The following is a 26,398-nucleotide window of genomic DNA, read 5'->3' as shown; positions in this document are numbered from 1 at the left end:
TGGGTACAATGTGTGAAGCCCATTTCTGGTGTCCTCCGCCGTGATGTTGCTGGAATATTTCTAAAAGCGGCTTAAACCAAACTCAATCAGTCATTCATCTAATATAATCATTAAATACGACATAATGCGTTTAGATGCAATTGTAACAAAAGTATTATGCATGAGATCAATATTTTCTAGAATATTCTGTAATATAATGTGTCTATATTATAATATGATTGCAGGAAAATGTTATATTGTACATATAAATGTATTTTTTTGTGGAATGGAGTTTTAAAGGTCTACTCATTACGTGTGACATGATTTCATGTGGAGGTAGTACCGAGTGACATCTAGTTTCGAAGCATCTTGCTTATAATAATAAACTCCATCTCACTGGATGGAGACATACCTGATGACCATTCTGGTACAAGTTTGAGGTGAAAAAGTACTAAGGCATAAGCAGGATATGTGTTTATTAGTTTCATAATAATCGTTGGCAGTGGTTACAGTGTCAGTATGTCCTAGTCAATCTTAGGAGTGGGCACACCTGAAAAATACAAAGTCTTGTGAGTCTTGCCATAAAACTCGTCCTGTGTTGGGCTGCCTGAACAACTGTGTGGCGCTTCATTGTATTGTATATAGGACATATCTCGTGTGATGTCTCTGCATACATAGATCACACCTCGCATTGTACTGTATATAGGACATACCTCGTATGATGTCCCAGCATACATAGATCACACCTCGCATACTGTATATAGGACATACCTCGTGTGATGTCCCTACATACATAGATCACACCTCGCATTGTACTGTATATAGGACATACCTCGTGTGATGTCCCTACATACATAGATCACACCTCGCATTGTACTGTATATAGGACATACCTCGTGTGATGTCCCTACATACATAGATCACACCTCGCATTGTACTGTATATAGGACATACCTCGTGTGATGTCCCTGCATACATAGATCACACCTCGCATTGTACTGTATATACCTCGTGTGGACATACCTCGTGTGATGTCCCTACATACATAGATCACACCTCGCATTGTACTGTATATAGGACATACCTCGTGTGATGTCCCTACATACATAGATCACACCTCGCATTGTACTGTATATAGGACATACCTCGTGTGATGTCCCTACATACATAGATCACACCTCGCATTGTACTGTATATAGGACATACCTCGTGTGATGTCCCCTAGATCACACCTCGCATTGTACTGTATATAGGACATACCTCCTCGTGATGTCCCTACATACATAGATCACATCGCATTGTACTGTATATAGGACATACCTCGTGTGATGTCCCTACATACATAGATCACACCTCGCATTGTACTGTATATAGGACATACCTCGTGTGATGTCCCTACATACATAGATCACACCTCGCATTGTACTGTATATAGGACATACCTCGTGTGATGTCCCTGCATACATAGATCACACCTCGCATTGTACTGTATATAGGACATACCTCGTGTGATGTCCCTGCATACATAGATCACACCTCGCATTGTACTGTATATAGGACATACCTCGTGTGATGTCCCTGCATACATAGATCACACCTCGCATTGTACTGTATATAGGACATACCTCGTGTGATGTCCCTACATACATAGATCACACCTCGCATTGTACTGTATATAGGACATACCTCGTGTGATGTCCCTGCATACATAGATCACACCTCGCATTGTACTGTATATAGGACATACCTCGTGTGATGTCCCTACATACATAGATCACACCTCGCATTGTACTGTATATAGGACATACCTCGTGTGATGTCCCTACATACATAGATCACACCTCGCATTGTACTGTATATAGGACATACCTCGTGTGATGTCCCTACATACATAGATCACACCTCGCATTGTACTGTATATAGGACATACCTCGTGTGATGTCCCTGCATACATAGATCACACCTCGCATTGTACTGTATATAGGACATACCTCGTGTGATGTCCCTGCATACATAGATCACACCTCGCATTGTACTGTATATAGGACATACCTCGTGTGATGTCCCTGCATACATAGATCACACCTCGCATTGCGCTTTTCATTTGTATAACGTAAGCTACTCCAGGTAAGGATCATGTTGTGCTCCCGTATAACGCGGGGTTCTCCTTATAACGTATAGGACATATTAGCGTTCTAATATAAGCAATGGAACCTACCCTGAACAACGCCACAGAACCCACAGGTCACCCGGCAGTGAGCCTTTGCCCATGCCCTGTACAGATCTTTCGTGCATATGTCGTCCGGGTAGCTGTGACAGTTGGCTTCCGTGTCAATACACGGTGGAGTTGGTGTAGTCGTTGTCGTAGTCGCTACGGAGGAACACGTTGGTTAGTAACAAACAGTGCATTTAGATGTGCAGAGGTTCTGGTAAAGTAAAGCGGCACACTCTTGTGATCATGGACCATGTGGACAAACCATGAAAACAGCGTGATGGGACATGAGGCCATGGTACTGATATAGTAGTAGTTCATCCTGATGTACCGTGTACTGTTTACTCTCTTGTTGAAATACTACTGGGGAGGTGGGGTAGCCTAGTGGTTAAAGCGTTCGCTCGTCACGCAGAGGCCCGTGTTCGATTCCCCACATGGGTACAGTATGTGAAGCCGATTTCCGGTGTCCAAGGCCGTGAAATTGCTCGAATGTTTCTGAAAGCCGAGTAAAACTGAAATCCCTCGTTCATTGTTGAAATAGTGGTGTTTTATATTCAGATGTAACCCAGGATGACAGGGGCAGTATGATCTATGTCGGGCGTGTGTATGTTCAACACAGCTCACTGACGAAACGGCTTGGTTGATCATCTCGTAGGATCGAAAGCCAGGGGCTAATTTTAACCCTAGAAAATAGATTCTCTAATAACCCCGCCCCATTAAACACATGATTCCGATTTACCGCTGGCAATGAACAAGACCGATCAATTGGTTCTGGAACACGTTGGATTTTATGACCGCTTCATCGTGCATTAAAACCGTTATAAAGGCATTGGACTTCCGTTGGTTGAGTTACATTTCCAATATAGACTATCAAATGTTCAATGCTATGGGTATTTAATTATTTATTTATTGTATCCATGTTAGCTAACGGTTTCATAATATCTTGTAGATTTCAAGACGTTTTAAACTCGTTTGAAAAGGACCTCATATATATTCATTTGTGACATTGTGCGTTTTATTTTTCAGCTCGGCAAAACCAGTACACACTTGTGACGTCTTCACACCAGTGCGTCCTAGACACCAAGTATTCACATGAGAGAGTGTCCTAAACACCAACTATTCACATCAGAGCGTATCCTTAATACCAACTATTCACATCAGAGAGTGTCCTTAACACCAACTATTTACACCAGAGAGTGTCCTAAACACCAACTATTTACATCAGAGAGTGTCCTAAACACCAACTTCTCACATCAGAGTGTCCTAGACCAACTATTCACATGAGAGTGTTTTAAACACCAACTATTCACATATCACTATTCACATATCACATACGTACTAGGTCCAATACAAAGCTTGCAATACTGGATGCAGTTGTCTATCACCCATTGCTTGAACAGTTTGTTGAGACATGTGTCCCACTGGAACTCATGGCAGTTGTCCAGATGGTCCTTGCAGTTGGGGTCAAAAATACCTGTGGAGGAATACTTACAACATCAGTCAAACAAGCATTGGTCAGGAGAAATACTTGACATCACTGACAGTCTCTGGCATCCACTTGTTAAACATATATGATATGTATGAGGGTCCAGATTGGGCATGAACAGCCTATTTAGACACGTGATGAATCAACTGTTTATTGTGAAAGAATAGCGATAATTTCGGATTTTAGGTTTTGGTTTGTAACGTTTAACAGACTAAATATGATACAGAAAGTATTTTCTACGCAGAAAATACACGGACCCTAAATTGTACTCACACTCTTCAACGGGACCCTCATTTATGTTATTGAAAAACAAATGAACTATACAGTATATAAAGGTTCATTGGTATACAACACGAGTCAGGAGGCTTTTTTACAAAAATGAAAGATTATAAAAGTTGAATTTATTGAATGACGTTAAACAAATGATGGTCACGTCTAGAGAAGTCACATACGGTAACACGAACAGTACCGTGTGTTGTCCATTAGGGCGACCTGTCAATATGAGTTGTGATTCCCCAGTATGGGATGTATTCCTCCTATGTGAGCTCAAAACGTTCAGGTACACTCGGGATGCATGTAAAAGCTTTCGAATAAGTATTCCATGTAAACGATCTATAACGGTGAAAGCATCATAGTTATAATGTGTCTTCTCTCAAGTGAGAGAATTATCAGATTTTGACGAAAACCGGGCGCTATCACGTATATTAGGTGATCCATTTATAAAATGTTCGCCGCTATGACTTTTACACCCAATGGAATCTGTTTGGTTAGATTTGAAATGATCTGGTTTTGACGGTTTATGTAAAGGTTCAGTCAACACGATGAGTGTAATATGATTAGGTTGAGCTGACTCAACGGATGGTGTGAAGCGTAGAGAGGTTTATACGTAACGATTGTGTCCCATTTTTAAGGTGTTTTCATATTGAATGCCAGTATTTCCCATTTAAACGCCTTGTGCTCCTGCATTTTAATTCAAATATAAACTAATCTATTTAATACAATTTGATCAGATTATTCTCTAAATATTCAATTTATGGTGGCTTAATATTGGGAATTCTGTTGTCAATTAGTGCATTGAAATATGCGGATATGTGTGCTAGAAAATGGCTGCCCCTTGCCTATTTTGTCCCAAACTTGAGGTAAAGCTGTTTCAGTGTTACCTTGAAAACCTGCGTTGGACTATTTGTGATGATTGTTCAAATGAGTGATAGATGTAGGTTCCATCTTAATAGTGATAGTAAACATGTGGGTATCATAATGTGGAGATCGTACAACGGATTCTGCATCTAAAGAGGTTTCGTCTAATAGTGAATATCGTTTTGATGCTTGTATTTATATCCCACCTATGAACTGGTTTCTTATTCCGAATATACGTGTATTGGCCTTCACTACAGTGTGAACGGGGGTATAATACATACACTATACTTTACTTACACGCAAGCTAATAATAATTTTGAGGATTTGGTGAACCAAAGATACATAATATTTCATGTCAAGTCATTCCATGTCATTGGATTGGCTAACCAAGCAATATGGCTTCCTTCATCTTTTCATAAACCTAAGGAGTAGGCACGCCCACTAACGTACGGGAGTTTCTGATTGGTTGGCCAGCTTGTTGTATTATTATTTGTATTACTGCTGAACTCGTATCGTTGACTACAATTTGGTTGGTAATAATGATCAAATAAGCAGTCTTATTTATTTCAATTAAGTGACAGAACTCCTTTCATATTCACAAGAGCTTACAGCTGAAAGAGGTTTGTTAATCAACTGTTGACTTTATGCCACTTACACGATGTGCACACCGTTTTATTGACGTTATACATCCCGAAAATCGAATAAATACATTGAAGTAAATTTATCATTGCATGTGTGCTAAGGGATTTTCGAAAGACATAACAAGGGACAGGTAAGGAGGAAATGAACCTTTTCATTTAAAGAGTACAAAATCTGTGTTATCTAATCTGGAGCATGGTCGCGTGTCCAATATGAGCGACAAAAGAATTTTCCATGAATAAATACGTACAGAGGAGTGTCTTTTCAACGAAATTCATATGTTTAAAGTCTTGTTCTACACCGCTCGAAACACACTACTAATGAGCTATACCAATTAATACAAGTGGTGAATCTTATCATTAAATCATAATCCTATTTGATAGTGAAGTCTTGAGATATTCATCACTAACCAAAATTGACAAATTGGACTCATTAATACACTACCAAGAAGATTTAAATTTAAATTTATTAAAAATACCATGACATATTTATAGGACGTCTGTGATAATATTTGAGATTTAACAACACATGCTTGTATGAACAGTTCGCGTGGCGATCTCCTGCATCGGGATAATGATGAGTGAAAAGGGAGGCAACCCATATTGGAATAAATCCAGTCAACTGGTGTCGGTTGCTGTCTGACACAAATTAAAGGGGTCACGATTATATCAGAATATATTGTGTCATGGCGGTTTATTGTTAAAAGGAAGATATTGCACATAGTATCATTCATTGTCAATGCAACGAAATGCAACAAATATCCAACTGAATGGAGGCGTCGCTCATGTAAAGGCAGAGATAGAATAACATAGCTTTGAATGAATACCACACTCGGCATAGCCAAGGCTTCAAGAGGTGTTGCGCCGGAATGTATGGCTGATGTTAAAGGCGACCTATCAGGCAATTGCTTTCCTGAAAAATGACCATCTTGTGATTAAACGTTTAAGCACATAAAGCCAACGAACAACACAATAACACTCGTGAGCTATCTGCAGAATAGTGAACAATGTATTCGTGGCATAGACTGATATAGACTATAGTGTAGTTTTGGGTTAAACACACTTACCAGGATTTGAGACTTGGGCTTCTCCTCCAAGAAACAGAGCTAAGATCAGGGTACCAAGACTGAGAAGCATTGCTTCTGTGAGTTAGGTCTGGACTTGACAAAATGGCCTTTGCAGATATATAATCTGTGATATGTCACTAAGATAATCTGTGAAATGTCACTATGACCGGAGCCAAAAACAGCATGAAAAATAGTATACTGTTGTCTGGAGAACCTTGAATGCTAAGATAAGATAATACACATGCGAGTGTGTCTAAATAACCGAAATGTCATATTCCTTACGCATGGCTTTGAATTGACTTTTTACTTTTGTTAGGGTGAATTATAAGACTATTAGTCTTTTTGATACTTTAAATATTATCATTGCATGTTTATATGTTACAATAATAACAAGAATTGGTAGCACACACATTATTCTTCAATTTATATGATTTCATGATACCTAATGTACTATATATCCTTCTGGTATTGTTTGAATATTTCGGAGTACCTAGTACAATTAATTATATTTTTAGTAAGACTTATTCAGTAAAGCATATTCTATTACTAAATTCTAACTCTATTAAAACTAGCCGGTTATCATGTACACGTGATCGAGAGCGACTGCAGCAGCTTATATCCAGTTTCCACAAATGTTGAAATCACATGGGACTGACCTAGGTCTGACAGAACCAGATAGTGTGATACCACGTGCATCGATGCTCAACAAGATCAGTCATTTCAAGACATGCGGCCGGGCAGGTAGACAGACATACATGTACCAATAGTTTATTATTTGAGTGTCACAAGACGGGTACAAAGATTTTACACTGAGTATATCCGATGTTCTGTTCTCGCTGGGAGTCTATACAAAGTCAAGTGGTACATACATTTGTAGAGACAAACACTGAAATGGGAGTTCCTTGATACGTATTATGCAACCAAGAAACGGGAGTCAAGTATATACCATCAAATAGACTGGTATAAACCGAATGTAGTAACTGCATAAAGAGACGTGGTACATCAGCCTTTTCTTTAATTTACCTAAACACTCGAAGCAACGAGAAAGTTCGCTGAAAACATATTTCATGCTACAAATGTGGCATCACAAGGCTTTCGTAAGTTCGTGCCTCATCCACTCAAGCAGCCCGACAAACCAAACGGAAAGATCAGTGATCATTCAAATCAACTTAGTGTGGGTAGGTGGAGTTGACCAGTCAGTGAAGCTAACTCGTATATCTTGTTGGAAAGGTCCAAAATGAAAATATCAATTGAAGACAATTCAGAATACGAAAGTGACATAAATCATTTCTACATTTTGTGTACAGGGAATCTGTCAAGTCATCAATATACAACAGAACATTACTAGCTAGCAATACGTTTTGCCGTTTAAACGATAAACATGATTTAGTAATAAATGTCCAAAGCAAATTAAACGTGCATCACCGAACAATCCTTGCAATAGATTAGTGATGCGTACAATATAAAGTTCGGAATTCGGAATTCAAGCTGGTGTGAAACTATGGACGAGAAATAATAAATCAACATAATTCAAAACAAGGAAGCCCCTTACTTCACTACTATGATGTTTACAGAGTGGCAACGTTCCAAATATCCCGTTCACTCTGTCAATACGTTTTGCCATTTTAAGATGAACATAATTTAATAATAAACTCCTTAGTTATGTTCAATATCCATTCAACGCCTGTCCTCAGCTAGAGTTGCCTGTTTAAGACAGCAACATTGACGTTGTCAATACACGTCATATACTTGTCTTTAATTTCTTCTTTCATTTTGTCCTTGAACCCAGAAACATTTATGTTTTGCCAATTTAGAGTCGCGTCAGCATCAATTTCTTTATGACTGAGGACGACATTGACACAGAAGTCTCCCAGTCCCTGCCGATAGTCGAGGACAGCCATTCCAGCCAGAACCAGGCCCTGCAGTGCCTCCAGTCTCAGGTTGGTCTCTGTGTCTGTGGAGCAGGAGATACGTACACGTTTATAACATGGATGATAACACATACGGAAAATCAACCTTTTCACAGTCATGGAGATGATTTGTATGGGGTTTAACGTCGCAAAGGAAATCGACTCAGGACTAGGGAGTTCATTGAATATTGCGAGCAATAATCTGCGAGCCACGAGCCACGAGCTACTTCAGGGCATGACGACACACAGTAAAGCATGCTCCCCAGTCTGACCACGTGATCGCTTTCATTGCTTCAAGCACTGGTTTCTTAGGACCTATTCTTATCTGGAATCCCACTTGGAACGGGAGATAACACATGTGGTTCGGCGTCGGTTCTTCGAGTTCGGTTTCATCAGACATATTCAGGATAATATTCATACGTGGAAGTACGCAAGTTTAGCGTGTTTTGACCGACGTACAACGATAACCTCAGGATATTGTTCCCAGTAGGGTCCCAACAAGGGGTCAAGTACTGGTAGTCACATGTAAAGACTCGTTGGTATTCTAAAAACAACTAACATATCTAGTATTTAACAAAGAGGAGTTCCTTACTCAACTCTTGGGAGTATTTGGCGGCATTGAGATAGGCCTCGTAGGTTTTCCAGATCTTCGCTCTTCCCATCTGACTCCAGGCGAATCCCAGATTCAGGTACAGATGGGCTCGCCTCTCGCTCGCTCTTCCAGCTGAAGCGAACCAGATCCAACACAATTATATATCCATTTACTCACAGTGTTATATACAGACAAACCTGGGCTCCAGTATCGTGGGGCCAAACTGACAAGCAGCACAGACATTAGAGATAGTATTGTTCATAAGTCACTGGAAAGCTTTCTATGGTGACTCAAACACAAACTTCAGTCTTGGGATTAAAAGGGTGAGTGAACAAAATCCCGGCATGTCAAGATTACATTGCTGAAGATTAATTATTCCCTGTGACATCTAAAGCATACTACATTAGGGCAAATTCAAATATTTAAGTACCTGGTTGCCATCGCGACAGGAAAACGAGATCAAATGTACAACTGTCATGTCCTACACCCCTCTTACTTTGGAAACCAAACAGACTCAGTTTGTAGATGTTTACCACTTTCGGAAGAATCAATCGATTCTGACATTTTGATAAGAAAACCCTAAGGTTCATGTCCGTTCATATCCGCTTGAGTTCGAGACTGTAGCCCAAGGGTGGATAATACGGTTGAAACGATGCATGTACATCTCATTCAACATGCCCGGGTTCAGCAGGCTCACCTATCACACCCAGAGCATCTTTGAAGTATTGCGTGGCCTCTTGATACTTCCGTTCCAAAACACACACAGCCCCTAGGTTTTGAAACATGTGACATTGGACCTCTTGTTCTTCGAGTTCGTTGATGTTTTGACACAGCTGTGTCTTTCGGAAACATAGCTTTGCTTTCTCGTAAGCTCCAATCTCGGTGAAGAGAACGGCCAGATCAGAGCACGTGTTCACTGTAATGACATAAACAGATCAACATGGATCACGATATAGCAATATATAATTATCCTAAAGTGCCAAAGTCCTCAACATTTGCTACAGAAGATACAAGTGTGAAATAAATTCAAACTTGGTAAAACTCTGGAACGAGTAATGTAGACTATGTATTATCATACAAAGTCGTATCATTGCTGAAATATTAACTGTTAATACATTTAATGATACATCTATTTCATAATGTAACAATCTAAAGCTTTACTAAGCCTTACTAAGCCTTACTAAGAAAAGCGAAAGCGTATCATGCAACTGTTGATTTATCTTCTCTAAGGTACCCGCTACATGTACATTAGCACCGTTTTGTTACTTTCTGTCTTGGATAGAGACATGTCTTCCATGTCTACAAAACACGACTTGCATGTCACATCAAGGGTCGTCTTACCTTGGACACGAGACCAGTCTTCTTCTAATATACTCAGACATTCATGTGCGTACATTCGAGCGTTTTGTCTGTTTTGGGCTACTGTCATATTGGCCATTGCAAGCAGATTGGCCACACGTTTGCTGCAGAGGACAGTCTCCGACTCCTCCATCTCCGTGTAGGCCTCCACTGATAAACGTTTACACACGTCAGCTAACTGTTTCCTGCACTTCAGCTTCTTCTCATCGTGTTTTCTTTCTTGTTTATCACCTGGCTCATTTCCTTGACACCGTTCCTCTTTCTCCCTGACATTTATTAACCGCAGCCGTTCCTCTAGCGCCTTCTGCTGCAGGATCAAAGTCTCAGCCTTAGCATCTTTCACACGTTCCAGAATCTCCAGACATGTCTCCAGATAAGTATCCTTTTTGTCATTGTCCGGCGATGCAAGCGCCAGATTGAAGTTAATACAAGCTGACAACATGTTGTCCTCTGTGTTCTCTTCCAGTAACTGTTCCAGTGCTTTTCTTCCATCCGTCTTTTCTGCTTCATCCCCTCTACCTATTTGTGCTGATGCCAGGTTCAATCTGCAAAGGGCAACACTTTCTCTCTTTCTTATTATAAGACGGTTTGAGTCCCTTAAGGCAAGTTTAAACTGTTCCAAAGCCCCTTTGAGGTCTCCACTGTCATACATTTCTTTTGCAAGAGTAGACTTGTGTTTCACACCTACGGCTATGGCGTTGATACTCTCGTCCATCTCCTGAAAATTATGCATACATTTTTAGTGCCTTTTCGAGAACACCTGGAGTTTCAGTTTCTTCGGTATAATTTTCACTGTTAATTTACCTTTTGGGCCCAAAGGATTGTGTTTTTCTGTGGCGTTGACGTTTAAATTTTATAATGAATACACGGTAATTTCCTGAGCATAATTTCGTGCGTAATGTAAGTTCCAGTGTTGAGGTAATAAATGAGTACAGTATACCCTGGTTATAATGCCACCGTTTGTCCAGAAGAAAATGTGGCATTATATCCGGTGTGGCATTATAACCAGGTAGGGCAGTTAGCGGCCCTATGCAATCAACAAGGTGATTCACATGGTGTCTCCTGTAATGAGCCATGAATGGCTGGATCATCACTAAACCAATTAAGGTATATTTACTACATGCAGCCAGTGAAATTGGCATTATAATCAGGGGAAAATGACTTTTTGTCCCAAAAAACTTTGGCAAATGGCATTATATCCAGTTTGGCATTAAAACCAGGGGCATTATAACCAGGATGCACTGTATATGGTTACATTAGGTAACACCTCGTAGTACCATACTAGTTTCTTACCGATATTCCATTCAGACTGAGTGTATTTCCCTCCTTCATAAAGCAAATACTAGAAAGGTTTCGTATAATCAGCACAATGTTATGATACCAATATCGTCAGTGAGTCATCTACTAAACTAATCAGTTCAATCAAACCAGGAATATGCAATTAGTAGTTGATAGTGTGAGCACGGAACTATACAATGATATACTGAAAGAAGCACATCCTTGCGGATGAACAGAAGGTTCTTAAGATTTACCGCTCTGACTTAACACTGGCCCCCGTTCCTCAAAGCGATCGTAGCTCTACGACAGTCGTAAGTCTATGTTAAAGCATGGGAGTTACGACTGTCGTAGAGCTACGATCGCTTTGAGGAACGGGGCCCTGGACGTTTGTAGCCTTAACATTTGATGGTTTGATTGTTGACTGTTTGACGCCGCACTCAGCAATTCTCCCAACTATATACGACGACTGTCTGCAATAATCGAATCTCTACCAGACAATCAAGTGATTAACATCATGAGCATCGACCTACGCAACTGACATACGATGATATGTGTCATTCAAGTCAGCGAGTGTGACCAGCTGATCCTGCTAATCGCCTCTTAAGACACGCATTGGTTGCTGTAGACCAATTCTAACCCGGATCTTCACTGATCTTCACGCTCTCCACTTGACAGCTACTACTTTCCTATTGTATATACAGAATATATCACCTTACAAATTGTTCACATGTAGCGTCTGATCATGACACCATGTGTACGAAGATAATTCCTGGAAACACCTACCTTGTTTGAATATCGGAATCCTGTGAACGTAGTCAAACAGACAATCTTCTGCTACAGGCCACCGTATAGAGGTTTGTGGTTGCCACAGAGCGAGGGGTAGGCGGCCATGTTTAGACTGTCGCTGTGAAGGTCAAGGTCTCCAGGGATTGAAGCAGGTCAAGCACAACTATAATCTGTCTTTAACCTTTTGCGGTATAACGGGGACTACAACTTCCTGGTGTGTCGTTAAGTCTAGTGTTTTGATATGCGGCCTTGGTGATATACACGATCGTATTGACGTGTATAAGTTGGATGTATTAGAAATCACCACACTGAATAGCTCGCAGACACCGTATAGTGGTAGGGTGAATTCAGTATTCTTGGAAATGGATATACAGCTTTGACAGTTGAGTGTGTTTACAACGGACTGTACAACATATAACTCACATTCCAAGCCATCTACGTTCATGTCAGACAAAACTCGATGAACCATGCTTCGTACACAGTCACGCTGTTTTGAGATATTTTCCTTATTCAACGTGTTTGATAATCGGATCCCTATATTTTTCTCTCGTCAGCCAAACTATCCCCAAATGAAAATATCCGTATGTCTGTCATTTCCCTCAAAACATCATTTATTCGCATTTTAACATTTCAGAGTCATTAACCAATCCCTTGCACTAAAACAAGAATGTAACCCTAAACAACCAGGTTTGTGGTCTGTTGCCATGCATCCCGTCTCTATATGTTGTGAGAAACGTATATTATTATTACTAGGAAATTATGAGAGTTGTCGACATATTTTAGCTTCAAGATTTTCTTGTGCTTTTTATTGACAACGATTAAAGACGTGAGTGAGTGTTTTTTGGTTCTACTCCGGTTTTTGCAATATTCCAGCAACATCACGGCGGGGGACACCAGAAATGGGCTTCACATATTGTACCCATGTTGGGAATCAAACCTGGGTCTCCGGCGTGACGAGCCAACGCTTTAACCTCTAGGCTACCCAACGACCATCGATTAAAGACGAGTTGACACGCTTAAATTATTTACTGGCTCAGTGTGATGAGCCGCTGTTCTGTCACCTCAAGCCCTGGGCACGCTGCAACATTTGTATATCATATACAACATTAAAGCATGTATCGGAGAACATGTTTATTGAATAAAAACAGGGGCGGTGGGGTATTATTGTGGTTAAGGCGTTTGCTCGTCATGCCGAAGACCCGGGTTCGATTCCTCACATGGGTATAATGTGAAGCCCATTTCTGGTGTCCCAGGCCGTGCTCGAAGCGGCGTAACACTAAACTCACTAACCTAATAAAAAATACAGGCTCTCCTGCCCCCGTCCCCCTCCGCCCCCAAGCGTCGTCTGCGTGTGAATAAGGATCTGCCAACACCATACCACACCATCTGGTGAAAGTCGACAGACTGAAAGGTTACAGGTCGAGCTAATTAAAAATGCTGTCCTAAAATTGACATATTGTCCAATGAAATGTGCAGCACAACTCGATCACTCCCCACGTGTCCTTGATAGTGTTCACCTTGCACTTGCTATGTCACAATGACACTGTCAAAAAGAAATATACAACGTCATAAAAGGAAGCATTGTTGTCTATAACTGTTGCTCTAGGTAACTTGGCTTGTCATAACATACATGCAATATAATTGTTTCGTGTTTGCACGCTCAACAGGTCATATCATTTGTAACTTTATCTCCGGCAAAATTAACATTACATGTTTGCGGTATTGAACAAACCGTACAACCCATGTATTGTATAGCCGCACCGGTAGCGGTACCCAAAGGGTAGTTATAAAGAAGGCTATTTTGACGCGACTTATAAGCTTTGCTTTTATGTCTATTTGTAAGACGATAAAGTGCTTTGCAGTGAGCAATAAACACCCTGATACCTTTCGAGCAGTGCATAAACACTTACATTTGTTGTGCTGAACATAATCACTATGTTATGCATAATCATTGTTGTAAGCCCCAGACATGGACATATTCGTGATTTCTCGAATGTGTACATTCTCAGGTAGACATCATTGCAGATTACTTGGTCACGATAATTCTTTCATCTCAAACATTCGAATCTTTCAAAGTTGGTTTTGCTGCATAATTGCTACTTTCTGCACACCCTTTTTAGTGAGTTCAAATTTAGCATTAAACGTCATAGCGACGACGACGTTTGACACCTGAATGAAAACAATCCCATTTTCTGAATCGATTACGCTTAAAAAACTACAAATGCTATGCTCAACATATTACTCATTTTTATTTGACAGAAGAAAGGGAAGATGTACACTGTCTATATTTTAACTAAAACTCTGAAAGTTAATATTGTAGACTAAAATTAATAATACAAATAATATGTTTAGACAGTAAGTAGTAATAAAACAATGTGTACCAATTTCTATAGAAGCAAATATTTGCTAACATTGGCTATTATGTCAATGGAACAAGCATTATATCAAAGGATATACACAAAATTGAATGGAACATACTTTAAGCACGGTATTTATACAAGTTCGTTATATCAGTACTTTAAAGCTTTTTCAACGTCAGTTGTTTTAGCAAGATTCCAGCTGTACGACTACGATCTGCAAATAATTGTGGCAAACAATCCAGTGATTGACATCACGAGCAACATTACAGGGATACAGTGACACGTGTAAAAAAAATCAGTGAGTCTCACCACCCGATCCAGTCAGTCTCCTCTAAAGACTTGTCACACTTTAGGCACGTCTTCTTGTGTATAACTAGCAAATACGAAATGTACGAAACAGATATGCATAGGACACAGTGGTCGGGTGGTCTGAGTAGGTTTCTGCCATGTATAATATCAAAGGACGCAGTGGACATGTGCACAACCGAAAAGATTTAACTAAGAAAATGTTTCGAGGAAACAAGCAGATTAAAATATCGAACGTACCTTAAAATACCGACCATTGGTCTTAGTTTCCTAAAACATGACATCAGTACACCTCAAACACTACCGGTGGCCTGCTTGCTTTCCACAAAAACACTTCTCGTTAAATTTACAAGAACATTTAGGATGACAGTAACAGTTAAAGTGGTCTCCATGCGACACCTTTTCATGTTTGGTTCCACCTAAAGTAGAATCATGTTCTCCGATGCTCTGTTTTGAGACCGTCTTAGTGACCGGTCTCCATGAGAAAATGTCTTTCATGGTAGAATCTTCTTCCCATTTCACATTAAAAAACACTGGACCACGTAAAGATGTAAGAATAGCACTTGTGTTCCTTCCCCGGCCCCTAAAACCCGAATCCCCCCCACTAAGGTTTTCACTGTTCACCACCGTGGCAGGCCTTCCTTCGCCCACTGTTCTGGTTCTGGTTCCTTTCAAGGTACGAGACATCCGGTGGGATGCACATTTCTTTATTCCAGTGGACACTTTTATCTGCGTATATTTCCTCTCTCCCTGTCTGCGAGTTTGGGTATCTTTAATCTTATGCGCTCCTGCCTCTGTGATCATCACTTTTGGTGACCCCTTGCTCTTCAAAGTTTTTGATTTACCGCCATGTCCCTGTGACGCATTTGTGAAACCAAGACCCCGATTTTTCAGCCTTGGAGCATGTTTCCAGCCCTCAAGCTTAGACTTAGCAACAGTCACTTTGGACTCTTTAGTGTTGCCGGAACCCATGACTTGAATCTTCACTGTGGGTAAAATTTTCCGTACACCCCTAGGTCCACATGGAGTGGTACTACGCCCTGCCTTTGCAATGTTAAATTTGGATGCATCCTTCCCCTCTCCATGCTTATACCCCTTGGTGGTCCCTTTTAGTGTTGTATTCTTTTTGACCGGCTCAGGTATTCCACCTTGCTGACTGGAAATAGTAGAGGTAACTAGACTCGCCCCTGAGATCTTCCTTTTGGATGCATCCCTCCTCTCTCCAGATTTAGCTCGATCACCTTTGAAAATCGTATTGTCACCTCCTCTTTCTAGAGTAACACTGGTCTTACTAGAATGTGCCTCAGGTATTCCACCCTTCTCATCTGAAATATTAGAGGTGACTAGACTCGCCTCTGGGATGTTCGTTTTCGTGGCACACTTTGTCGCCCCAGGTTTAGCTCCATCACCTATCACTCTTGAAACACTAGTGTCACCGGCACCTTCCTGTGGAATCTTCACTTTTGATGTGACCCTCATCTCTCCAGGTTTAGCTCCTTCACCTTTAACTTTGGAAACCCTAGTATCACCCATTTCCTTGGCATCCGAGCTTGCTCCTTTGATCTTCACTATCCGAGCATCCTTCCTTTCTTCAGATTTAGGCCTACCATTTGGCCTTTTGGAAACACTAGAGGGAACTGGTCTCATCTCTGGGATCTGTGCTGGGGGTGACTCATCCTTCTCTCCAACCTTCGATCTTACACCTTGTTCTTTGGAAACACGAGTTGGAACAGGTGTCGTCTCTGTGATCTTCATTTTGGATGTACCAATTTCCTCACCATATTTAGATCTATCACTTTGCTCTTTGGAAACCTTAGTATCACCTCTCTCTTTGGAAACTGTAGTGTTACCCTGGGGTGCTTCTTGGGACTTCACTTTGTGTGGATCCTTCATTTCTCCAGATTTAGATCTACCAGCCTGCTCGACACCACTGGTAACTACATCAAACGAGGGGATATTCACGTTGCGTGCATCCTTTCCCACTCCAGATTCAGCCACGTCACCATCCACTTTGGAAATCATATTGTCATCTCTTAATACAGTAACACTAGCGTCACTAGGATGCGGTTCAGGAATCTTCACTTTGGGTGTAACATTCTTCTCTACAGGCTCTTTGGAAATATTAGTGATAACTACACTCGCCTCTGTGCTGTTCTTTGTCTCCCCAGGGTTAGCTGCATCACCTCCCACTTTGGGAATCATAGTGTCATCTCTTGCTCTCACGAGAGTAACACTGCTGTTACCGATATGTGTCTCAGGAGTCTTCACTTTGGGTGTATCATTCTTCTCGGCAAGCTCAGGCATTCCACCCTTCTCACTGGAAATATTAGAGGTGACTAGACTCGTTTCTGGGATTTTTGTGACACACTTCGTCTTTCCAGGTTTAGCCCCACCTTCTATCACTCTTGACACACTAGTGTCACTGGCACCTGCCTCTGGAACCTTCACTGTGGATGTGTCCTTCATTTCTTCAGTTTTAGCCCCTTCACCTTTAACTTTGGAAACCTTTATGTCATCCTTTTCTTTGGAGACCTTAGACTTACCCGGACTTGCTTCTTTGATCTTTGCTACAGGAGGAGCCTTCCTTTCTTCAGATTTAGGCCTACCATCTTGCCTTTTGGAAACACTTGTGGAAGCTGGTCTGATCTCTGGGATCTTCACTGGGAGTGGTTCATTCTTCTCTCTGGCAATTGATCTTACACCTTGCACTTTAGAATCAGTAGTGCCATCTCGGCTTGTCTCTGTGATCTTAATTGTCTCTCCGGGATTAGGCCTATTAACTTGCACTTGGGAGACCTTTGTGTCACCTCTCTCTTTGGAAACCATACGGTTACCCTGGGGTGCTTCTTGGATCTTCACTTCGTGTACATCTTTCTTTTCTACAGGTTTAGATTTACCAGTCTGCTTGTTGGGAACACCACTGGTAACTACAGTCGGGATCTTCACGCTGTGTGCATCCTTCCTATCTCCAGATTTAGGACCATCAACTTGATCTTTTGAAACATTTGTTGTAACTAGACTCGTCCCTTGTGCTTTGACTTTGGGTGGATTATTGTCCTCACCAGGCTGAGGTATTTCGTCATGCTTTTTGGAAATATTAGCAATAACTAGACTCGCATCTGTGATGTTCTTTTGAGATGCACCTTTCCTCTCTCCAGGTTTAGCTCGATCAACTTCCACTTTGGAAATCGTATTGTCACCTCTTGATGGAGTAACACTGGTGTTACTGGGATGTGACTCAGGAATCTTCACTTCTTTTGGTGTATCAGTCTTTTCTACTGGCTCAGGCATTCCACCCTTCTCAGTGGAAATATTACAGGTGACTAGACTTGTCTCTGTGATGTTTGTTGTTGGGGCACGCTTCATTTCTCCAGGTTTAGCTCCGTCAACTGTCACTCTTGAAACACTATTGTCACCGGGACCATCAATTGGAATCATCACTTTTGATGTGACCCTCATCTCTCCAGTTGTAGCACCTTCACCTTTAACTTTGAAAATCTTAGTGTCAGCCATTTCCGTGGTGGCCTTAGATTTACCCGAGTCTGTTTCTTTGATCTTTGCTACGGGAGCATCCTTCCTTTCTTCAGATTTAGGCCTACCATCTTGCCTTTTGGAAACACTTGTGGAAGCTGGTCTGATCTCTGGTATCTTCGTTGGGGGTGGTTCATTCTTCTCTCTGGCACTTGATCTTACACCTTGCTCTTTAGAACCAGTAGTGCTACCTCGGCTCGTCTCTGTGATCTTCATTTTGGATCCTGGATTAGGCCTATCAACTTGCACTTGGGAGACCTTTGTGTCACCTCTCTCTTTGGAAACCATACGGTTACCCTGGGGTGCTTCTTGGATCTTCACTTCGTGTACATCTTTCTTTTCTACAGGTTTAGATATACCAGTCTGCTTGTCGGGAACACCACTGGTAACTACAGTCGGGATCTTCACGCCGTGTGCATCCTTCCTATCTCCAGATTTGGGACCATCAACTTGATCTTTTGAAACATTTGTTGTAACTAGACTCGTCCCTTGTGCTTTGACTTTGGGTGGATTATTGTCCTCATCAGGCTGAGGTATTTCGTCATGCTTTTTGGAAATATTAGCAATAACTAGACTCGCATCTGTGATGTTCTTTTGAGATGCACCTTTCCTCTCTCCAGGTTTAGCTCGATCAACTTCCACTTTGGAAATCGTATTGTCACCTCTTGATGGAGTAACACTGGTGTTACTGGGATGTGACTCAGGAATCTTCACTTCTTTTGGTGTATCAGTCTTTTCTACTGGCTCAGGCATTCCACCCTTCTCAGTGGAAATATTACAGGTGACTAGACTTGTCTCTGTGATGTTTGTTGTTGGGGCACGCTTCATTTCTCCAGGTTTAGCCCCGTCAACTGTCACTCTTGAAACACTATTGTCACCGGGACCATCAATTGGAATCATCACTTTTGATGTGACCCTCATCTCTCCAGTTGTAGCACCTTCACCTTTAACTTTGAAAATCTTAGTGTCAGCCATTTCCGTGGTGGCCTTAGATTTACCCGAGTCTGTTTCTTTGATCTTTGCTACGGGAGCATCCTTCCTTTCTTCAGATTTAGGCCTACCATCTTGCCTTTTGGAAACACTTGTGGAAGCTGGTCTGATCTCTTGGATCTTCACTGGGGGTGGTTCATTCTTCTCTCTGGCACTTGATCTTACACCTTGCTCTTTAGAACCAGTAGTGCTACCTCGGCTCGTCTCTGTGATCTTCATTTTGGATCCTGGATTAGGCCTATCAACTTGCACTTGGGAGACCTTTGTGTCACCTCTCTCTTTGGAAACCATACGGTTACCCTGGGGTGCTTCTTGGATCTTCACTTTGTGTACATCTTTCTTTTCTACAGGTTTAGATTTACCAGTCTGCTTGTCGGGAACACCACTGGTAACTACAGTCGGGATCTTCACGCCGTGTGCATCCTTCCTATCTCCAGATTTAGGACCATCAACTTGATCTTTTGAAACATTTGTTGTAACTAGACTCGTCCCTTGTGCTTTGACTTTGGGTGGATTATTGTCCTCACCAGGCTGAGGTATTTCGTCATGCTTTTTTGGAAATATTAGCAATAACTAGACTCGCATCTGTGATGTTCTTTTGAGATGCACCTTTCCTCTCTCCAGGTTTAGCTCGATCAACTTCCACTTTGGAAATCGTATTGTCACCTCTTGATGGAGTAACACTGGTGTTACTGGGATGTGACTCAGGAATCTTCACTTCTTTTGGTGTATCAGTCTTTTCTACTGGCTCAGGCATTCCACCCTTCTCAGTGGAAATATTACAGGTGACTAGACTTGTCTCTGTGATGTTTGTTGTTGGGGCACGCTTCATTTCTCCAGGTTTAGCCCCGTCAACTGTCACTCTTGAAACACTATTGTCACCGGGACCATCAATTGGAATCATCACTTTTGATGTGACCCTCATCTCTCCAGTTGTAGCACCTTCACCTTTAACTTTGAAAATCTTAGTGTCAGCCATTTCCGTGGTGGCCTTAGATTTACCCGAGTCTGTTTCTTTGATCTTTGCTACGGGAGCATCCTTCCTTTCTTCAGATTTAGGCCTACCATCTTGCCTTTTGGAAACACTTGTGGAAGCTGGTCTGATCTCTTGGATCTTCACTGGGGTGGTTCATTCTTCTCTCTGGCACTTGATCTTACACCTTGCTCTTTAGAACCAGTAGTGCTACCTCGGCTCGTCTCTGTGATCTTCATTTTGGATCCTGGATTAGGCCTATCAACTTGCACTTGGGAGACCTTTGTGTCACCTCTCTCTTTGGAAACCATACGGTTACCCTGGGGTGCTTCTTGGATCTTCACTTTGTGTACATCTTTCTTTTCTACAGGTTTAGATATACCAGTCTGCTTGTCGGGAACACCACTGGTAACTACAGCCGGGATCTTCACGCTGTGTGCATCCTTCCTATCTCCAGATTTAGGACCATCAACTTGATCTTTTGAAACATTTGTTGTAACTAGACTCGTCCCTTGTGCTTTGACTTTGGGTGGATTATTGTCCTCACCAGGCTGAGGTATTTCGTCATGCTTTTTGGAAATATTAGCAATAACTAGACTCGCATCTGTGATGTTCTTTTGAGATGCACCTTTCCTCTCTCCAGGTTTAGCTCGATCAACTTCCACTTTGGAAATCGTATTGTCACCTCTTGATGGAGTAACACAGGTGTTACTGGGATGTGACTCAGGAATCTTCACTTCTTTTGGTGTATCAGTCTTTTCTACTGGCTCAGGCATTCCACCCTTCTCAGTGGAAATATTACAGGTGACTAGACTTGTCTCTGTGATGTTTGTTGTTGGGGCACGCTTCATTTCTCCAGGTTTAGCCCGTCAACTGTCACTCTTTGAAACACTATTGTCACCGGGACCATCAATTGGAATCATCACTTTTGATGTGACCCTCATCTCTCCAGTTGTAGCACCTTCACCTTTAACTTTGAAAATCTTAGTGTCAGCCATTTCCGTGGTGGCCTTAGATTTACCCGAGTCTGTTTCTTTGATCTTTGCTACGGGAGCATCCTTCCTTTCTTCAGATTTAGGCCTACCATCTTGCCTTTTGGAAACACTTGTGGAAGCTGGTCTGATCTCTGGTATCTTCGTTGGGGGGTGGTTCATTCTTCTCTCTGGCACTTGATCTTACACCTTGCTCTTTGGAAAGACTACTGTCACCTCGGCTTGTCTCTTTGATCTTCATTTTAGATCTACTATCACCTTGCTCTTTGGAAACCTTAGTGTCGCCTATCTCTTTTGAAACCTTAGTGTTACCCTCGGTTGCTTCTTGGGTCTTAACTCTGTCTGCTTCCTTCTTTTCTCCGGGTTTAGGCCAACCATCCTGCCTTTTGGAAACATTAGTCGGAAGTGGTGTCGTCTTCATTTGGGATGTACCAGAATTAAGTCGATCACCTTGCTCTTTGGAAACATTAGTGTTGATGAGAATAGTCTCTTGTATGTTCCCTTCACGTGTTTCAGTCGTCTCTCTTGTCTTAGATACACCACGTTTCCATTCGGAATCTTTAACCAGACCTGCTTCTGAGTTCTTCGGTTTGGACGCAGCAAACCTCTCAAACCTAGGTTGATCGGTATTCTCTTGTGTATCTGCATCTGATTCTGGAGCTTGATTACCCCTGTCTGCATCTGTATCCTTTGTTTCAATTTCGACACAATGACTTTTGATGACCGTACTTTTAGCGCCAGTCACTGTTAGAATTTTATGGCCTATCCTTGTTGCTTCTTCGGTCATAATGCCAATAACAGTGATATCATCAGCAGTATGTGCTCCGTTTGGCTCTCTGGTCTTTACTGGGATATTGCTTCTTTTCATAGCATGTGCATCCTCAGTGGTATTTTTCGAGGTTTTGCCTTTCAGGTCTGTTATTGATCCTGTTCCTGTTATGTTCTTTCCAGTCTTGTTCTTTGCAATGTTATTGACGTCCCCATTATCAACTTTAAGCACATCAGCTTTCAGCCTCTGGTCTCTGGTGATCACTGCAGCTGTATGTGAAGGTTTATTTTTTGATGAAACAGCCTCCACTGGGAAATTGCTTGTTCTTACGGAAATTCTATGAATTTCAGACTCATCTCCTTGGCCCATGCATTGGTTCTGTGGTGTAGTTTGAAGTGAATCTGTATTTCTTTTGTAGGCGATCTGCCTTTGATCAGTTCGTTTTGATCCATTTGTTTCCTCTGAATAGTCATCCGCTACCATGATTGTGCTCCATTTTTTAATGTTTTCTTCTTTCCTTTGGAATACTGTGGTTATGTCTGATGGATCATTGCTGTCTCCATGATCTCGATCTCTTTGGAGCCAATCACTCGCAGTTGCTTCAGCAGAACGTATTGATAACGCTTGATCCTCCTGATTTCCTCCAAGTGTTTCCAACAGAGAAGACATACACTGCTCATTTTTGTACGGATCCGTCATGCTGTTTAGGAGCCAGGAGTGACTTGTTCGAGTCCTCAATGCTGTATTTTGTTGCAGGCCTTGTGCTATACCAAGACCAACATTGAAAATGCATCACATCATCTTCCTTGGTATCTTCCAGGTCAGAATTGTCAACTGTTAAGGAGTTGGTTTGGTTGATGCTGCTGTCAGCTACATCTGTGTCATTAACATTTTTATCATCACATTTTATTGTAACAGTTTTTGTTTCCTTGTTTACATTGATTTCGTCGACTTTCATAACTGCTTCACGAGATCCTCCCACTTTTGCTGTTACCACCATCCTCATATTTCTGGGTTGTGTTTTCGGAGGTAAGGCAAATTCTGAGCTTTTCTTATCGGCAGCCATAAGTCCTTTCATTGTAATAATTCCAGATTCCTTTGCCGCGCCAGTTTTGGCTCCCATTACCATAGCAGTAGCAACACACTTCATAATGGTTGTTTCAGCGTCTGATGAAGTCGAAGAAGCATCAAGAGTTGCTGAATGGACCCCAGTTCCCTGCAGGCTCTTTCTGTCTTTTGTTGTCCTTTCTCTTGCTTGAACATCATCACTGGCCTTGGGCACCCTACTGACTTTAGAAGTTAGCTTTGCTTTACCATTCATTGTAGAAGGTTCATGTATGATTTGCCTCGTGAGATTCCTCTGTCGTTTAGAAGTCTTTTGGGGATCTTTCTGCCTGGAGGCCATAGTGGAAAATACGTATCAGTCTCTCTGATCTGTCTGACTGTTGAGTTGAGGAGTGCAGGGGTGGAAAAGTAACCTGTGGAAAATGTATGTAGAACTGATTAAACATATCCATTTGATCTAGAATCCAGCTCGTACAATCACTTAAATTTATTTGAAACTATCTCTTCGTGCATATTAAAGAGGATGCATACTTGATGGGACTGGGGTGTGTCTGTGGGGGTGGGGTAGGGTGTGTGTGGTGTGTGTGTGTGTTGTGATCCTGGTGCAAAGAGCTGACTAGGCTCTGTAACTATAATGAGTTTGGGGTCATCAACACCCCTGGAACTGGACCATTATCTGTAACTGGTCCTGAAGTTGGTAATTAGATGGAATATTTCTGGCAGTGGCGTAAAAATACAGTGAACGCCCCCACCAGGAGAGGCTGCAGTAAATTAAGATTAAGAAGCTTTCACCTTCAGCTAGCGGAGGTATTAAATAGACTGATCCATCAGACCATATCAATGGATATTTTGATCACCTATGGTACTATTTGTTGTAATTCAAATAGTTGCATTGTTATTCAGAAGACATGCCCAAGACTTTAACTTAATACTATGATCTTCATATGAATACGTCATGCTTTGACCAATGAACTTGCAGTAAATGGGTGGTAAATGAGTTATAGGATTGATGGAGACACAACATAACGCTGATCTTCACATTGAGGATTTTGAAGGTTCTAAAGTATCAACCTCATATAGTAGTAGCCAATAAGAGACAGGAATATGGACTAACGTATTGATGGTAACGCAGGAATTGCATTCCAGACAGGACATGCTTACCCTTGTCCCGAACGCCTGATGTCATTACTGATTTTCAGTGATCCATTGACATAATTTTCATATCTATTTTTGCCCTTTACACCAAACGGAATTTTTTTCAGGGGATAGTCAAGACTGGGTATCCTTTTGCACTGACGGTCTATATATATTTTAACTGGGTCGTTTTTTCTGCTGTAGGACTGAAGTAAGCTCAGTAGCATATTTAAGTATGCTGAGTCAACTAGAAACGAAAAACTAGACACAAAAACTATCCACCAATGTGTTTTGAACAAATCTCTTTCCCAAACGATTTTCTTTACTTATAACCATCGGAATCTCTGCACTGAACAGCACAAGCTTACTGATTCCCTAAAATGGAATTTAGAATTGAGATTACAGGCAACAACAAATTAGGTTGCCATACATACCCTCAACCAAATATATCAAATACAGCCAATGCAATGAAGAGAATCGGTGGGCTCCTACTGATAGTATGTCATTGAGATAATTTAACATCGGGGAAATATACTTTAGTATTCATTAGAGACTAGATGTTGGTCTACCGACAAATGCAAGTATATCAAAACATATATGTATTGCATTATAGAATATAGTTTTAGCATTTGTAATATTTAAATGAAACACAAACATAACAATTGTTACAACTGTTTATTCGATCAAATAAATGAATTTATATATATGACTTAATCCCACCTTTACTGACTGACTGACTGAGTTTGGTTTTACGCCGCTTTTAGCAATATTCCAGCTACATCACGTCGGGGGAACACCAGAAATGGGCTTCACACATTGTGCCCATGTGGGGATTCGAACCCGGGTCTTCGGCTTGACGAGCCAACGCTTTAACCACTAGGCTACCCCACCGCCCCAATCCCACCTTTAAAACATGCATGCAACATCACGGTAGCACATGAGAAATGGTTGGGAATCAAACCTGAACATGACGACCGAACGCTTTACGTGCGACGTCAGATGCTCTGTTTATTTCCTAAATGAAAGTTTACTAACCTAATACTCCTCAGGACATCCTACTGTAAACCATCCCCACGTACCTCGGGAGACTACATGTTCGAGGAATCCTTGGCAGTTAGTGCGTCGACACGGATGATAATCTTCATACATTGACCATTTGATCTCGTGAATCCTCTAGAAAATGAAGAGTGTTGCTGCATAGGTGCACACTAAAATTTTCTTACATCCCTCTTGAACACTCAACAGCACCCGTCATAACTCAGTACGAGACCAACTGTCACCCAAACGTAGCCCGGTCCCTCTTATCTCTGCACCAGTACAGGTGTGTACGACTAAGCGAGGAGAATTATTAGTAATAGGTTTGTTTGGTCTCAGTTCATAAAGGACGAACTACTATATTCATATATGTGCCCATTCAAACCTATACATATATAACCTATGGTTATCCTGACAGTAGAGCCGTATTGTGTGTTACATGCAGTCTCATTTGTTGACGCTGGGTATCGTAACCACGCCGGGACATGCAGGACATAAAGACCCGTGAAGGCGCTGTAGATGTGACTGGACATGGCGTGAAAGGTGACTTATGGTCCTCACAATGGCCCCGTCACAGCACTGATAGAACCCGTGCCCAGCTGCAAACACTGCTCGATAGACATGCCCGAGTGTTTGAACTCAGTCCAATGCCACCATGAACTGGTATTTACAATGTACACAGTGCCATGTTCTAGTTGCAAGATCTGATTGTACCTCTGTAGATGGTATACAGAATAACCAAATCTTGTGAAAAAAGTTATATATATTCATCATAAAATATACTGAAACGCTAAAATTA

At 41.5% G+C, this 26,398-nt stretch overlaps 2 protein-coding genes across 2 annotated transcripts; both read right to left on the bottom strand.

Annotated features, from left to right (window-relative positions):
• Positions 1-438: 438 nt before the first annotated feature.
• On the bottom strand, positions 439-12,583 carry LOC124268079. The gene is made up of 8 exons (XM_046703098.1): positions 12,442-12,583; positions 10,363-11,098; positions 9,719-9,937; positions 9,022-9,153; positions 6,520-8,473; positions 3,531-3,665; positions 2,198-2,350; positions 439-529 (listed from the first exon to the last, which is right to left on the bottom strand). The coding sequence occupies exons 2-5, from the start codon at positions 11,093-11,095 to the stop codon at positions 8,214-8,216; spliced, it is 1,344 nt and encodes a 447-aa protein (XP_046559054.1). The 5' UTR covers positions 11,096-11,098; positions 12,442-12,583; the 3' UTR covers positions 439-529; positions 2,198-2,350; positions 3,531-3,665; positions 6,520-8,213.
• On the bottom strand, positions 504-6,589 carry LOC124268103. Its single transcript, XM_046703120.1, has 4 exons — positions 6,520-6,589; positions 3,531-3,665; positions 2,198-2,350; positions 504-529 (listed from the first exon to the last, which is right to left on the bottom strand). The coding sequence occupies exons 1-4, from the start codon at positions 6,587-6,589 to the stop codon at positions 504-506; spliced, it is 384 nt and encodes a 127-aa protein (XP_046559076.1).
• Positions 12,584-26,398: the final 13,815 nt, after the last annotated feature.

Source organism: Haliotis rubra, unplaced genomic scaffold (assembly GCF_003918875.1).
Source record: "Haliotis rubra isolate DU_JTF1 unplaced genomic scaffold, ASM391887v1 Scf136, whole genome shotgun sequence".
In the NCBI taxonomy this organism is placed as follows: Eukaryota; Metazoa; Mollusca; class Gastropoda; order Lepetellida; family Haliotidae; genus Haliotis; species Haliotis rubra.
This window is presented reverse-complemented; position numbering and strand designations above follow the sequence as displayed.

What these genes read in the sequence shown, in the direction of transcription:
- LOC124268103 (XM_046703120.1), bottom strand. Translation starts at nt 6,589, where the DNA reads ATGCTTCTCAGTCTTGGTACCCTGATCTTAGCTCTGTTTCTTGGAGGA. An exon ending in AGCCCAAGTCTCAAATCCTG is followed by an intron (nt 3,666 to 6,519) that starts GTAAGTGTGTTT and finishes ATTCCTCCACAG; the next exon opens with GTATTTTTGACCCCAACTGC. An exon ending in CAAGCTTTGTATTGGACCTA is followed by an intron (nt 2,351 to 3,530) that starts GTACGTATGTGA and finishes GTTCCTCCGTAG; the next exon opens with CGACTACGACAACGACTACA.
- LOC124268079 (XM_046703098.1), bottom strand. Translation starts at nt 11,095, where the DNA reads ATGGACGAGAGTATCAACGCCATAGCCGTAGGTGTGAAACACAAGTCT. An exon ending in AGATGCTCTGGGTGTGATAG is followed by an intron (nt 9,154 to 9,718) that starts GTGAGCCTGCTG and finishes GGTTCGCTTCAG; the next exon opens with CTGGAAGAGCGAGCGAGAGG. An exon ending in CAAATACTCCCAAGAGTTGA is followed by an intron (nt 8,474 to 9,021) that starts GTAAGGAACTCC and finishes CCTGCTCCACAG; the next exon opens with ACACAGAGACCAACCTGAGA.